Genomic DNA, 17,181 nt, shown 5'->3' on the forward strand with positions numbered 1-17,181 from the left:
AGAGGCTGGGGAGCAGTCACACAAGGAAGAAACTTCCAGGGAGTGTGGTCGAGCCTGGAAAAGTCTCTTCACATAAACATTCTGGAACTAAGAGCAATCTACAATGCTCTAAGCCAGGCGGAACCTCTGCTTCAAGGAAGACCGGTGTTGATCCAGTCGGACAACATCACGGCAGTCGCCCATGTAAACAGACAGGGCGGCACAAGAAGCAGGAGTGCAATGGCAGAAGCTGCCAGGATCCTTCGCTGGGCGGAGAATCACGTGATAGCACTGTCAGCAGTGTTCATCCCGGGAGTGGACAACTGGGAAGCAGACTTCCTCAGCAGACACGATCTTCACCCGGGAGAGTGGGGACTTCATCCAGAAGTTTTCCACATGCTAATAAACCGTTGGGAAAGACCAATGGTGGACATGATGGCGTCTCGCCTCAACAAAAAACTGGACAGGTATTGCGCCAGGTCAAGAGATCCGCAGGCAATAGCTGTGGACGCGCTGGTAACACCTTGGGTGTACCAGTCGGTGTATGTGTTTCCTCCTCTGCCTCTCATACCAAAGGTATTGAGAATCATACGGCAAAGCGGAGTAAGAACGATACTAGTGGCTCCGGATTGGCCAAGAAGGTCTTGGTACCCGGAACTTCAAGAGATGGTCACGGACGATCCGTGGCCTCTACCTCTAAGACAGGACCTGCTTCAGCAGGGACCGTGTCTATTCCAAGACTTACCGCGGCTGCGTTTGACGGCATGGCGGTTGAACGCCAGATCCTAAAAGGAAAAGGCATTCCAGAAGAAGTCATTCCTACCTTGATTAAGGCAAGAAAGGAAGTCACCGCGAAGCATTATCACCGCATTTGGCGGAAATATGTTGCGTGGTGCGAGGATCGGAGTGCTCCGACGGAGGAATTTCAACTGGGTCGTTTCCTACATTTCCTGCAATCAGGATTGTCTATGGGTCTCAAATTGGGATCTATTAAGGTTCAAATTTCGGCCCTGTCAATATTCTTCCAAAAAGAATTGGCCTCAGTTCCTGAGGTCCAGACTTTTGTCAAAGGAGTACTGCATATACAGCCTCCTGTGGTGCCTCCGGTGGCACCGTGGGATCTAAATGTAGTTTTAGATTTCCTCAAATCCCATTGGTTTGAACCACTAAAAAATGTGGATTTGAAATATCTCACATGGAAAGTGACTATGTTACTGGCCCTGGCGTCCGCCAGGAGAGTATCTGAACTGGCGGCTTTATCTTATAAAAGCCCTTATTTAATTTTCCATTCGGATAGGGCAGAGCTGCGGACGCGTCCGCATTTTCTCCCTAAGGTGGTATCAGCGTTTCACCTGAACCAACCTATTGTAGTGCCTGCGGCTACAAGCGACTTGGAGGACTCCAAGTTGTTGGACGTTGTCAGAGCTTTAAAAATATACAGTATGCACCCAACAAGTTGGGTGCGCCTGCTTCTAAGCAGTCGATTGCTCGTTGGATTTGTAACACAATTCAACTTGCACATTCTGTGGCAGGCCTGCCACAGCCTAAATCTGTTAAGGCCCATTCCACAAGGAAGGTGGGCTCATCTTGGGCGGCTGCCCGAGGGGTCTCGGCATTACAACTCTGCCGAGCAGCTACGTGGTCAGGGGAGAACACGTTTGTAAAATTCTACAAATTTGATACCCTGGCAAAGGAGGACCTGGAGTTCTCTCATTCGGTGCTGCAGAGTCATCCGCACTCTCCCGCCCGTTTGGGAGCTTTGGTATAATCCCCATGGTCCTTTCAGGAACCCCAGCATCCACTAGGACGATAGAGAAAATAAGAATTTACTTACCGATAATTCTATTTCTCGGAGTCCGTAGTGGATGCTGGGCGCCCATCCCAAGTGCGGATTATCTGCAATACTTGTACATAGTTATTGTTAACTAATTCGGGTTATTGTTTAGGGAGCCATCTTTCAGAGGCTCTTCTGTTATCATACTGTTAACTGGGTTTAGATCACAAGTTGTACGGTGTGATTGGTGTGGCTGGTATGAGTCTTACCCGGGATTCAAAATCCTCCCTTATTGTGTACGCTCGTCCGGGCACAGTACCTAACTGGAGTCTGGAGGAGGGTCATGGGGGGAGGAGCCAGTGCACACCACCTGATCTGGAAAAGCTTTACTTTTTGTGCCCTGTCTCCTGCGGAGCCGCTATTCCCCATGGTCCTTTCAGGAACCCCAGCATCCACTACGGACTCCGAGAAATAGAATTATCGGTAAGTAAATTCTTATTTTTATGATGATTTATTAGCTACAGGCTTTGATCTTACCTTTTAGATTCTAAATAATATAAAATAGACAAATCTTATGTTCGAATGACAATTATTAGTTTAGTTACTGTAGATGTTGTCATTTACTATGCCAAATAGTGGTTACCAAGTGACCATAGTGACCAAAAAACAGCTGGAGATGATGCACAAGTATATTTTATGTATGTTGCCTGTTATGTAATGGCTTAAATATTTCCAGGGATAAGGATTTCAGGAGCTCAGTTAATTGGAATAAATGCTCATTAACACCTTTCCCATCCTTCACCTCACTCTTTTCCCTGAATCCAGTTCCCTTCATATCACTATAGATTTATTTATTGCAATAAGCATGTGGTGCTGAGTACTAGGCATATAAAACAGGTTGTTTAGACATTTAATACGTAGCTTTTATTTAAAAGGAAATAAGATGTTTTTTAGTCATTCACATGAATCCATTCTGCTGATAACTGCTATATACTTTGTCTGTAGTTATTTCCATTGCACTGATATACCCGCGTATGACCCAATTACATAGCCAGATGTGTCTACTACCCCTTTTACACTGTCACAATAACCCGGATTATTGCACAGCTCGGTGTAAAAGGTTCCCCAAAAATAACCAGTGTCCCGGGACTCCAGTAGCAGCAAGCAGGGTTGGACCCGGGAAGGACCCAGGTAACTGGCCAGTGTAAGGGTGACCAGGAATATCCAAACCGGGTCCTGTTACAAGCCTATGGAAAGCTGGCTCACCGGCACTTACAGATGATGTAATTTCCAAGTGCCAGCAGAGGGAAGCCCCGGCAATAACCCAGGTCCAGCCTGTGGTATAAACAGGGTTTCAAGTCGCTGTGACATAGCTTGAAACTGTGTTCAGTGACCTGGGCTGGACCTGGGTTGGCAGCGTAAAAGGGGCATAATTTAGCAACCCATGTGTGTCTGTCTTTGGCCAGAACAGCTCAATATTCTGATTCTGCCGGCTTTTCGTACTGTGATATCTCTGGCCCTGCTCTCATGTATAAAAACAGTGCACTTCTGCAATGATGTCACTTAAGCCCTGCCTGCTTAGTAATACCCCTTTCACACATGAGCGCGCATAACCCGTGTTCCTGTGCGGTGTGTAAGGTACCAGGGGCAATATACTGGGTTGACCGACCCAGTATTTCAATCCTGTTAGCGAGCAGGGTTGAACGCGTGTTCAGCCCGGCTCGCTGTGCGGTGTGAACGGGAGCCGGGTCAGTGCGACCAGTTCACAGTGTGTGGACGGGTGCGCTTGGAGATCATGTGATCTCCCAGCACCGCCCACGCGCGTCACCGCCAATGTCACCAACCCGGCATATTGCAAAGTTGCAGTCTGCGGTGTGAAAGGGGGTATTGAGGCGGATCGCACACTGGGAGCTCCCGTGTCAGGCTCCCGGGTGTGACCCGCCTCAGACGGTATGAAAGTGGTATAAGAAAGCAAAGCCTCCTAACATGGCAACCTGCTGCAGAAAACTGGAGGAGCGTATGTTGGTGGGTCTGTTTAATTAGGTGTAAACTCTAGTTATTTCATGCTTTCTATTCAGCTCAGTAACACATCTATTACTACAAATTCATGCAGATTATAGCTTTGCTACTTTAAATGTGCGATAAGGTCATTTGACTGTTCCTCTGTGTGTGTTACTCTGTTCTCTTTCATTGACTTCTGAATTTATCTGTACTGTCCTATCCTCAGATTTTACACCAGGGGATGTTAGTAAATATCTCCCTGTATTTCCTGGTAGTAGTGTGCTGGATCTGCAAAGTCATTGATTCATTGCTTCCTTTTATTTATTATACAGAAGACCTGTCTCTTAAGTATGCACAGTAATTCTATTAATTATGTATAATGGAAACAGTAAATGTACAAAAGTATTCTGTCTTTCTAAAACAATCAATTAAAGTTATCACGGTGTGCAACAGAGAGCTACTGATGGGATATTATGTATAATCCAGCATGTTGGGACAAGATATAAATCAGAAACTTGATGAATGGAGCCAACAGGCGTCATCCGCTTATTGTGATCAATACTCATGCATAAAACACCCATACTCCCTTTGTCATCCTGTCTGCTGTGAACTAGCATTTGATTTCATTCATTCCCTCATTCATAGTCATGCTGTTGTCTCCTACTCTCTCAATTGTTGTGTTCACCTGCTCTTTTCCACCTCCTCATGGACAATTTGTAGATGCTACATTTATTATTAAACAAGCTGAACCTGACAGAATGGACGTCATTCTACCAGAGAGAGCCTTTCTGTCCATGCTATTTTTTCAGCCATGATACTTTTAGGGGGAGATTCATTTTACCCTGCAGCTAATGGAACGTGCTGCCCACTTCAAGTAGCTGCGGGAACTCCACATGCTAAACCCCTGAGAGAGGATTTTTCCTTGCAGATTCTGCATTTTAATGTGTAGGGTAACCCGTAGATTCCAGAACTTTGCGCGGAATCTATGGGCTAGCACACGTTCACCCATGGTTTACCATGCAGGGAAACTGCTGATTAATTGAATAGCATCCTCAAATTTCCCAGTTGCTCATCTGATGTCCTAGGTCTTCAACCATTTCAGTCACCATGTTGTTACCCTGTAACTCCAAAAACTCCACCCACATTTTAAAACTAAAAAATATAAATACCTGTAGCATACTTGCCTACCTGACCCTCTCCATGAGGGAGAAAATGCTCTGTTCCTGGACTTTCCTGGTAATGTATCATTGCCATCACCTGTGCTGAAACACCTTTCTTATCAATTAACAAGCTCACCACAGGTGATGGCAATCATACATTACCAGGAAAGTCCAGGAACAGAGCATTTTCTCCCTCATGGAGAGGGTCAGGTAGGCAAGTATGACCTGTAGGTGTGACTATTAAATGTTCTATCATTTATTCATCCCCAAGTTATTGCTACAGATAAGTCCTCATACACCTAGCCTCAATATGCCATTCGGCAGGAGACGCCTGGTGCAAGTGAGCTCCCAGGTCATGTGCAACTCTGCTAGCACCAGGTGTGTTTTTGCCCAAAAATGGATGTACCAGGAGACTGATCTGATTACTCTGATATGCGACACTTGTATATCTTATGTGTGACTGAGTCTGTATATGTAGCACAAGAGAACTTGGATCTGAAAAAAAGCCACAGTCTCTGCATCATATACAGATTCAGACTCCGTTGCACACAGATATACAAGTGTCACATATCAGCACAGTCTCCCTGTGTGTCCTAGCTGCATTGTGAATAAGGGGAAGATGTACTTGGCCTTAGAGAGGAATAAAGTACCAGCCAGCCCGCTCCTAACTGCCATGTAATATGCTGTGTTTGGAAAATGACAGGAGCTGACTGGTACTTTATCTCTCTCCGAGAGGGTTATTCAGAGTTGATCGCAGCAGCAAATTTGTTAGCAGTTGGGCAAAACCATGTGCACTGCAGGGGAGGCAGATATAACATGTGCAGAGAGAGTTAGATTTGGGTGGGGTATATTGTTTCTGTGCAGGGTAAATACTGGCTGCTTTACTTTTACACTGCAATTTAGATTTCAGTTTGAACACATCCCACCCAAATCTAACTCTCTCTGCACATGTTATATCTGCTCCCCCCCATCCCTCCCCCCCCCCCGCAGTGCACATGTTTTTTCCCAACTGCTAACAAATTTGCTGCTGCAATCAACTCTGAATTACCCCCTTAGTACATCTCGCCCTAAGACACATTTTCATGCTAAAAAGATGTCCAGCACTAGCAGAGTCGCATGGGAGATGGCGCGCGCAGAGGGGGGCTATTTTGGGTGACTACAGCTAATGGTGTATGAGGACACCTCTATACATATCTCTTAATACCACATGCAGCAAATGTCTATTGTGTTATTTGATTTTTAATTTATGTAAAATAGTTTTTGGCAGATACTTTTGATGCGTCTTTTCCCAATGCTTTGAAAGGAAAATGAAAGAGAGAAATATAACCGACCAGACGTGTCCTAATATCCCCAGCTCTTTAGTCTGTATGTATGTGGAGGAAAGCTGGCCTACATGTCCCTGACACAAACAGATGGCCTACACTGGCCCTTTATCAGCACAAGGCAGCTGGCTGTAAATCAGCTGGGAGAGTGGGAGGAGGCTCAGACCTCCTCTCTCTTGTTACCATGCAGAATAGCACAGAGCCTGTATAAGCCTGTGTTCTAGGTGCCGGCCTCCTGCTAATTATCAGGAGGGAAAAAGACACTAGCCTAATCAGCAAGGGACATTTATGTACATGCATCTGATAACACAAATGCTTAGTTAGCTATAATATTTCATGTACATTTCTAAAGCCTTTATTACATTTACAACACTTTTAAAATGAATGTCTTATATTACTATATATTTATAGTGCTGACAAATATTTGAGCTTTAAAACTTCTCTTTGTCATAAAAGGCTAATACATGATTTATTAAGTAGCTTACATGGTAGGAAACTTAGCAAGAACAGTTACTGGAGATCAGTATGAAGTGCAAAGTGCGTTTTGCTGCATAAAGTGCACCTTTAACGTCTGCGCATGCATACCAAGCTCTACCTGTCTTTGTGGCCATAAAAATAGTCAGTCATGCTTTGCGCCTACGGCTACATGCAACTCCTTGAAGAGGTTGATTGTGGGAAAGTGAGCGTGACCAGAGTGCAATAAGAACATCTTGGCACAAACGCAAGTCATGGACGCATATGTACCTTTCAGGAGATGGGAAACATTTATATGCTCAACCCTGGTGCAATCTCTGGAATGTTGATGATGTTGCATGTTCTGAGACGTCATCATGGCTTGCAAATGGCGTCTTTATTTTTGACATACTGTAGTTCATCCTTTCAGATTACGCTAAAATTTCTCAATTCAGCGTGACCCATCAGTGATCACCACAGAACGCTTGGTGGGTTAAGACTCCAGAGGCGCACTGCGCAAAAAAGTGTAACGCTCACATCTGAGACGCTCTATGACTTTATATCACTCCTATCATTTATGCCAATAAATGTTCCCACTGTTCCTTACATTTCTCAGACTGCATCTATCAGGGAGCTTCTATGGATAGGTGCAGTGTGATGGTCAATTGGTTATAGTGTAGTACCAGCCCAGAAACCACCTGAGCTAAGCATGTGCAAAAATGAAGTGGTTCAGAAACTGTAAAAACCTAACTGCACCGGTATAACCTTTCCTATGCTCCAAAGGGAACGTCCTTATTCAGCTCCCAGAGCGGTGTGTGTCAGTAAGTGTTTTAATTTTATAAGTTGATTAATGCTTGCATACTGTACATAACTGCATTTCTTGGCTGAAGTTCTCATAGCCATGCTTCTGTGTGGATAAATAGTGTCACGTCGACCATTGCATTCAGAATATATTAAAAGGAGCAACAGAAATGCGAGTATGCTTTCTACAGCCATGTGCATATATGGGCCCTAGTAACTAAACACTATGGGCCTAACTCAGACCTGATCGTAGTCGTGCAAAATTTTGCACAGCCACCCTGTCATGTGGGGGTATGCCCAGCACAGGGCTAGTCTGCCGCTCATGTCTGGCCCTCCCCCCGCCGCACAGCGGCGATGCTTTTGTACTTGACAAGTAGCTCCCTACCAGCGCAGCTCCTGCACACTGGCAGGGAGCTACCCGTCGCTCTCCGGGCCGCGGCGGCTGCATGTGACGTCACGTGCAGCTGCCATGGCCCGCCCCCCTGCCTGGACCATGCCCCCAAAACGGCGACCCAACTGCCCGGACCACGCCTCCAAAACGGTGGCCCAAAGCCACCGGACCGCCCCCTCCTGCCCAGCGAACGCCTCTGCCTGTCAATCAGGCAGAGGCCATCGCTGGGCAGAGATGCCGATCGCATCTCTGGCATGCGCCGGCGCACTGCAGAGCCTACGCAGTTCATACCTGATCTCCCGCTGTGCGAAAACACACAGCAGCGATCAGGTCTGAATTAGCCCCTATATACATGACCTGCTTAATTGGGAGAACATTAATATGCACTTGTTAATAGATAATTTAATTGTATAGGCCACAATATAATAAAGTTGTGTCAGTAATTTACTGTCAATGTAAAAAAATGTATGTGTCCTGATAGGAATCAAACCCACGACCCCAGGACTGTTCCAAATACTCATTAGTGTTCTACTTTTCTCTTTAATTTAAGCACAAGTCTCTCATTGTTTCAGTCATATGCAGCATCTCCCTTCTTTGTTATCTCTTAGTTATATGTCATGTATACATACAGTAGGCTTACCATACTATCCCTTTAAACCGGGACACTGATGAATTACACAGGTTCTGTGGCAGTGTGACTTCAAGCTGCATTTCACCTGGTTCAGCCACAGAACCTGTGTAGTTCATCAATGTCCCAGTTTAAAGGGATAGTATGGTAAGCCTATGTATTCAGATATGCACACACAGTAATTAATTATATGATAATGTATGACTGCGTAGATTTTCAGAAACTGCCCTCCATCTAGTACAACATAATATGTATACTGTATATTAAGGTATTATATCTGAGGGAAGTATTAACATACTGTACAAAGGAAAAAAAATAATTGGAATATTCATGTCAAGTCCCATGCCAATACTGCTCTGTTATAGGATCCATCTTATGTACTGATAAACATAATGGAAACATTATCAGCTGTTTGTTCATTTAAAAAAGTTACACAAGGCATACCTCCCAACATGACCCTCTCCAGGAGGGACAGAATGCTCTGTTCCTGGACTTTTCTCTTAATTTATGATTGCCATCACCTGTGCTGAAACACCTTTCTTATCCATTAACCTGTTCACCACAGGTGCCAGCAATCTTAAATTAAGAGAAAAGTCCAGAAGCAGAGCATTGTGTCCCTCCTGGAGAGGGACATGTTGGGAGGTATGCACAAGGCTACTTTATTTGACACGTACAGCCAAACCGAAAACTGAGTAGTTGTTTGTTTTCAGTTTGATTGTTTCATTTGTAAATACAGAAATGCCCCCCGCCCCCCCTCCCACGGCAATGTAGGTTATAGTAAATATTGGAGAGTACATCTTATTAGCATACTTCTGGTGCACGAAAACTGGAATCCCAGACCCTCCAACATGACCCGCCCCACTAGGTACAAAATGCTCTGTTCCTGGACTTAATTTATGATTTCCATCACCTGTGTTGAACTAGTTAAATGATAAGAAAGCTGTTTCTTCACAGTTAATGGCAATAATAAATTAAGAGGGAAGTCCAGAAACAGCATTTTGTACCTAGTGGGGCGGGTCATGTTGGAGGGTATGGAATCCCAAGTCTTGATTCGTAGTAAGCTCTTGAAACTTTTATACACTGGGGGGAGATTCAAATGTTTGAAAAGTCGGTTGGGTGTCCGTTCTTCCCTGTCTATTAGATATGAAAAAACAGACTCCCAACTGACTTTTCAAACATTTGAATTCCCCCATAGTGTGTGTGTGTGTGTGTGTGTGTGTGTGTGTGTGTGTGTGTGTGTTTTGTGTGTGTGTGTGTGTGTGTGTGTGTGTGTGTGTGTGTGTGTGTTTCACATTGTGTTCACTAGTAAGTATTCTGTACGCTGCAGTATACTAGGTTACATTGAATATTGGAAATCTCTTACTGTAAGTCTGTCTGAGAGACGCTTTATCTCGGAATTGGTCATGGCTATCTAGATTTATTTGCAAGGTGCTGCACGTTCTTTGTTATTTATTCATTTTGCTCATATCCTAGACTTCCTAGTATTTTATTAACCAGGCAGTATAATGTAGATGGATTTTGTCCTGGCCAGCTTCACTGTTCAATAAATGGGACAAATATTTCTCAGAATTCACTGTTCTCTCGGTACACTGTTATGTGTCATAAAACAAATGCAGATCATATGGTCTCTTTACGGCTGGCAGAGCATGCTGGTTGTTACATACTAACAACACTGAGCGCCCCTGGGTGCACAAGCCTGCTCCAAGCCTTATTTCTCTTACGTCCTAGAGGATGCTGGGGACTTCATAAGGACCATGGGGTATAGACGGGCTCTGCAGGAGACATGGGCACCTAAAAGAACTTTCTAGTATGGTGTGCACTGGATCCTACCTCTATGCCCCTCCTCCAGACCTCAGTTAGATCTTGTGCCCAGAGGAGATAGGGTGCATTACAGGGAGCTCTCCTGAGTTTTCTGTAAAAATAATTTTGTTAGTTTTTTTATTTTCAGGGAGCTCCGCTGGCAACAGACTCCCTGCATCGTGGGACTGAGGGGAGAGAAGCAGACCCACTTCTTAAGAGTTAAGGGCTCTGCTTCTTAGGCTACTGGACACCATTAGCTCCAGAGGGAGTCGGAACACAGGTCTCACCCTGGGGTTCGTCCCGGAGCCGCGCCGCCATCCTCACAGATGCCGGAAAAAAGAAGCCGGGTGAGTATGTCAGACATAAGAAGACACCAGGCGGCAGAAGACTTCAGATCTTCATGAGGTAAGCACGCAGCAGGAAGCTGCGCGCCATTGCTCCCACACTTACACACACATTGCACTGATGGGTGCAGGGCGCAGGGGGGGCGCCCTGGGCAGCAATAAACCTCGTTTTAGGCAAAAAAGTATGTAGTTAGGCTGCGGAGGCAGTAAACTACGGATCCCCGCCATTTTTTTTCAAATTCACGAGCGGAACCGAAGCCCGCCGCGCGAGGGGGCGGAGCTTGATCCCTCAGCACTAACCAGCCCCATTTTCTCCACAGAGGCTGTAGAGAACGCTGGCTCCCCGGACTCTCCCCTGCTGAGCATCAGAGCGCTGAAAAAAGAGAGGGGGGCACATAATTAAGGTGCAGTGAGTGGGGAAATCTATATACATTTATATATATAAAAGCGCTATCTGGGTTTTTTTTTTTCCCTGGGTCAGTTGGCGCTGGCATACTCTCTCTCTGTCTCTCCAAAGGACCTTCTTTAGGGAATTGTCCCCTTATAGTTATATCCCAGTGTGTGTGGGGTGTCTGTACGTGTGTCGGCATGTTTGAAACGGAAGGCTTATCCAAAGAGGAGGTGGAACAGATGAGTGGTGTGTCTCAGTCGGCGGTGCCGACTCAGGATTGGATGGATATGTGGCATATGTTAAATGCTAGTGTAGCTTCACTGCATAAAAGACTGGACAAAGCAGAGTCCAGTGCGTCGGCAGGTAATCAATCTACGGATTATACCGACTCACAGGACCCATCGGGGTCTCAGAAACGTCCCTTCTCACAAATAAGGGACACAGATACCGACACGGACTCTGATTCCAGTGTCGACTATGATGAAGCAAGATTGCAGGGTGACAAAAAGTATTCAGTGCATGATTATTGCAATAAAAGATGTGTTACATATCACTGATGAGCCCTCGGTGTCCGACACGAGGATACACATGTTTAAGGGAAAGAAACAAGTTATAAACTTTCCTCCTTCCCATGAAATTAATGAGTTATGTGAAAAAGCATGGGAAACTCCAGATAAGAAACTGCAGATTCCCATAAGGGTTCTTATGGCGTACCCTTTCCCTACACAGGACAGGGTACGTTGGGAATCCTCTCCCACAGTGGACAAAGCCTTAACACGCCTTTCCAAGAAGGTGGTGCTACCGTCCCCTGACACAGCGGCCCTCAAGGATCCTGCGGACCGCAGGCAAGAGACTACACTAAAGTCTATCTACACTCATACTGGTACTTTGCTTAGACCGGCAATTGCGTCGGCATGGGTATGTAGTGCAGTAGCAGCTTGGACGGATACACTGTCAGCTGACCTTGATACCCTAGATAGGGATACAATTTTGTTAACATTAGCTCATATTAAGGACGCAGTCTTATATATGAGAGACGCTCAAAGAGACATTGGTTTACTGGGTTCAAGAGCCAATGCTATGGCTATTTCGGCAAGAAGAGCCTTATGGATCCGCCAATGGACGGGGGATGCAGACTCAAAAAGGCATATGGAGGTTTTACCTTACAAAGGTGATGTATTGTTTGGGGACGGCCTCGCGGACCTGATCTCTACAGCTACCGCGGGTAAGTCGACCTTTTTACCTCTTGTTCCCCAACAGCAAAAGAAACCCCCACAATATCAGATGCAGTCCTTTCGGTCGCATAGATCCAGAAGAGGTTGGGGCTCCTCTTTCCTCACCAGAGGTAAGGGTAGAGGCAAGATGACACCTGCTGCGGCTGGTTCCCAAGAGCAGAAGTCCTCCCCGGCTTCCGCTAAGTCTACCGCATGACGCTGGGGCTCCCCTGCGGAAGTCTGCACAGGTGGGGGCACGCCTTCGACTATTCAGCCAAGTCTGGGTTCAGTCAGACGTGGACCCTTGGGTGATAGAAATAGTCTCCCAGGGCTACAAGCTGGAATTCAAAGAGGTGCCCCCACGCTGATTTTTCAAGTCGGCCTTACCAGCTTCTACCCCAGAGCGGGAAGTAGTGCTAGCTGCAATTCAAATGCTGTGTCAACAGCGAGTGATTATCAGGGTTCCCCTGAGCCAACAGGGAAAAGGGTATTATTCAACCCTATTTGTGGTTCCGAAGCTGGGTGGTTCGATAAGGCCCATTTTAAACCTAAAATCCCTGAACCTGTACCTGAAAAGATTCAAATTCAAGATGGAATCGCTCCGAGCGGTGATAGCCTGCCTGGAAGGGGGAGATTTTATGGTGTCACTGGACATAAAGGATGCTATCCTTCATGTCCCCATATATCCCTCTCATCAGGAGTACCTGAGATTCGCGGTACAGGATTGTCATTATCAGTTTCAGACGTTGCCGTTTGGGCTGTCCACGGCCCTGAGGATTTTCACCAAGATAATGGCGGAAATGATGGTGATCCTGCGCAAGCGAGGAGTCACAATTATCCCATACTTGGACGATCTCCTGATAAAAGCGAGATCAAGAGAGCAATTACTGGAGAACGTGTCACTCTCTCAGAGAGTGCTTCAACAACATGGGTGGATTCTCAATCTACCAAAGTCACAGTTGGTTCCGACAACTCGACTATCATTCCTAGGCATGATACTGGACACGGAACAAAAGAAAGTTTTCCTCCCGTTGGAAAAAGTCCAGGACCTCCAGAACATGGTCCGAGAACTACTAAAGCCGAAAAGAGTTTCAGCTCATCAATGCACTCGGGTCCTGGGGAAAATGGTGGCAACTTACGAGGCCATTCCCTTCGGCAGGTTCCATGCAAGGACGTTTCAATGGGATCTTCTGGACAAATGGTCCGGGTCCCATCTACAATTACATCAAAAAATAACACTGTCCCCCAGGGCCAGGGGGTCTCTTCTAAGGTGGCTACAAAGTGCTCACCTTCTAGAGGGTTGCAGGTTCGGCATTCAGGACTGGATCCTGGTAACCACGGACGCGAGCCTCCGAGGATGGGGAGCAGTCACCCAAGGAAGAAATTTTCAGGGACTATGGTCAGACCAGGAGTCCTGTCTACACATCAACGTGTTGGAGCTAAGGGCCATATACAACGGCCTTCGACAAGCGGAGAATCTTCTTCGCAACCTACCGGTTCTGATTCAATCAGACAATGTCACAGCAGTAGCTCATGTGAACCGCCAAGGCGGGACAAGAAGCAGAGTCGCGATGGCGGAAGCCACCAGGATTCTTCGCTGGGCGGAAAATCACGTAAGCGCTCTGTCAGCTGTCTTCATTCCGGGAGTGGACAACTGGGAAGCAGACTTCCTCAGCAGACACGATCTCCATCCAGGAGAGTGGGGACTTCATCAAGAAGTCTTTGCAGAGATGACTGGTCTCTGGGGAGTTCCTCAAATAGACATGATGGCGTCACGCCACAACAAGAAGCTTTGGAGGTATTGTGCCAGGTCCCGGGACCCTCAGGCAATAGCAGTAGACGCTCTGGTAACGCTATGGGTGTTCCAGTCGGTCTATGTGTTTCCTCCGCTTCCTCTCATCACAAAAGTGTTGAGGATCATAAGACGAAAAAGAGTACAGACAATACTCATTGTTCCAGACTGGCCTCGAAGAGCCTGGTACTCAGATCTTCAGGAGATGCTCACAGAAGATCCTTGGCCTCTTCCTCTAAGAGAGGACCTGTTACAGCAGGGGCCCTGTCTGTTCCAAGACTTACCGCGGTTACGTTTGACGGCATGGCGGTGGAACGCTGAATCCTAGCGGAGAAGGGTATTCCGGAGGAGGTCATACCTACTCTAATAAAGGCTAGGAAGGAGGTGACGTCAATACATTATCACCGTATCTGGCGGAAATATGTCTCTTGGTGTGAAACCAAGAATGCTCCTACGGAAGATTTCCATCTGGGTCGTTTTCTCCACTTCCTACAGACTGGAGTGGATATGGGCCTAAAGTTAGGCTCTGTTAAAGTACAGATTTCGGCTTTGTCAATATTCTTTCAGAAGGAATTGGCTTTTCTTCCAGAAGTCCAGACTTTTGTAAAAGGAGTACTGCACATCCAGCCTCATTTTGTGCCCCCAGTGGCACCATGGGACCTGAACGTGGTGTTGCAGTTCCTTAAATGACACTGGTTTGAACCCCTTAAAACAGTGGAGTTAAAATTTCTCACCTGGAAGGTGGTCATGTTGTTAGCCTTGGCATCTGCGAGGCGTGTGTCAGAATTGGCGGCCTTGTCTTACAAGAGCCCTTACTTGATTTTTCATGTGGATAGAGCGGAATTGAGGACTCGTCCTCAATTTTTACCCAAGGTGGTGTCTTCATTTCATATGAACCAACCTATAGTGGTGCCTGTGGCTACGAGTGACTTGGAGGGTTCCATGTCCCTGGATGTAGTCAGGGCCTTAAATATGTATGTAGCCAGGACGGCTAGGATTTGGAAAACAGATGCATTGTTTGTCCTGTATGCTGCCAACAAGATTGGCGCGCCTGCTTCGAAGCAGACTATTGCTCTCTGGATCTGTAACACGATTCAGCAGGGTTATGTTACAGCTGGATTGCCGTTACCGCATTCAGTAAAGGCCCATTCCACTAGGAAGGTGGGCTCTTCTTGGGCGGCTGCCCGGGGCGTCTCGGCATTATAGCTTTGCCGAGCAGCAACTTGGTCGGGGTCAAATACTTTTGCTAAATTCTACAAGTTTGATACCCTGGCTGATGAGGACCTAGCATTTGCTCAGTCGGTACTGCAGAGTCATCCGCACTCTCCCGCCCGATTGGGAGCTTTGGTGTAAACCCCATGGTCCTTACGGAGTCCCCAGCATCCTCTAGGACGTAAGAGAAAATAAGATTTTAAACCTACCGGTAAATCTTTTTCTCCTAGTCCGTAGAGGATGCTGGGCGCCCGTCCCAGTGCGGAAAATCTGCAAGACTTGTATATAGTTATTGCTTACATAAGGGTTATGTTACAGTTAGAATCGGTCTTGGACCGATACTGTTGTTTGTTCATACTGTTAACTGGTTAGGTGTATTCCAGGTTATATGGTATGATTGGTGTGGGCTGGCATGAATCTTGCCCTTAGATTAACAAAATCCTTTCCTCGTATTGTCCATCTCCTCTGGGCACAGTTCTCTATCTGAGGTCTGGAGGAGGGGCATAGAGGGAGGAGCCAGTGCACACCATACTAGAAAGTTCTTTTAGGTGCCCATGTCTCCTGCGGAGCCCGTCTATACGCCATTGTCCGTACGAAGTCCCCACCATCCTCTACGGACTAGGAGAAAAAGATTTACCGGTAGGTTTAAAATCTTATTTTCACACTGCTATACTTCAGAATTGTTTATAAACTTGCTTAATAAATTGTCTTATTCAGTTTAAAATGACATTTTATCTGTCTATCCCTAATAAAAATAATAAGTATTCTGCAGCATTAGATGAATGAGGGGTTACAGGTGTAAATGTTTATTCCTAGTTTTGCATCTGATTTGCCCTGAGTAGATGTTACAGGATAAGCCTTTGTGTAATGCTGAAACGGTAAAATGTAGCATAGTGTGGCTGTACCAAACTCCTATGCAAAAAGCAGGGGCAGCCTACAGTCATCTTTTATATTACTAGCACAAATCTACTCCTATACTGTACTTATATATTTATATTTATTTCTTCCAGGAATTGGCCAATTCCGTCTATCTGGTCATGGAGGTGAGTTTTCTTATGGGTCACTACTTCATACATAACATGAATCAAATTATTTCCATTGCTGGATGGACCATAGACCAGCAAGTTGGCATCCCCTGATTCCGGCAGATAATACTTCAGTTGATCATTATGGCCCTGATGTGCAGGCATTCCGACCATATTGCCAGTAACTCATGGCTAGAAAAATAACAGATGTGCATCCTATAGAGGTGTGTAGGAAAATCCTCAGTGTTACTTTGATGCCCGCTGGAAGCATCTCAGATCTGTTATTGTGTACGAAGATGCAGACATCGGATGCACATCGGTCAGACTCATAATCGACCTTTAGTGTGACCTCATGGTCGCACAGCATGGTCATCGAAAGTAAGATGATGGAGCCACATTAACTGTGTACAGGATCACAGTCACAAGCTGTGGCTCTTCCCTGAAACTCTCTCTCTGCTCGAGTCACCACTCCCCCGTTAGTTTACCTCCCACACATGCTGCCTGACTGTCAGCCACTTTGCTAATCAATCCTCAACATTAACACTGTCACAAGACCATCTCGGAACATGTGCAGTGTAACTTAGATGCATGCAAAGTGGCAAATAATTGCTCCGCTGTGTACAGCATCGAGATTGCGTCCATCAGGCCCTTTGCCAGAATTTTCTTATTCCAGCTATCACTGTTTTTCTACTGATGCCTAAAGTTAATGGGGCAGATGTATTAACCTGGAGAAGGCATAAGGAAGAGATAAACCAGTGATATGTGCAAGATGATAAAGGCAGCAGCCAATCAGATCCTAACTGTTAATTTACATATTGGAGCTGATTGGCTGGTGCCTTTATCACCTTGCACATATCACTGGTTTATCACTTCCTTATGCCTTCTCCAGGTTAA

General features: G+C 46.0%; 1 protein-coding gene across 2 annotated transcripts in view; it reads left to right on the forward strand.

The window, feature by feature from the left end:
• Window positions 1-17,181, forward strand: part of ULK1 (unc-51 like autophagy activating kinase 1) — a 180,583-nt gene that overhangs the window by 58,316 nt on the left and 105,086 nt on the right. For both annotated transcript variants that reach the window (XM_063964660.1, XM_063964661.1), the window contains exon 4: window positions 16,273-16,305. In XM_063964660.1, the coding sequence (XP_063820730.1) occupies window positions 16,273-16,305 (33 nt within the window). The remainder of the gene's footprint in view (window positions 1-16,272; window positions 16,306-17,181) is intronic.

Source organism: Pseudophryne corroboree, chromosome 1, assembly GCF_028390025.1.
Source record: "Pseudophryne corroboree isolate aPseCor3 chromosome 1, aPseCor3.hap2, whole genome shotgun sequence".
Classification (NCBI taxonomy): domain Eukaryota; kingdom Metazoa; phylum Chordata; class Amphibia; order Anura; family Myobatrachidae; genus Pseudophryne; species Pseudophryne corroboree.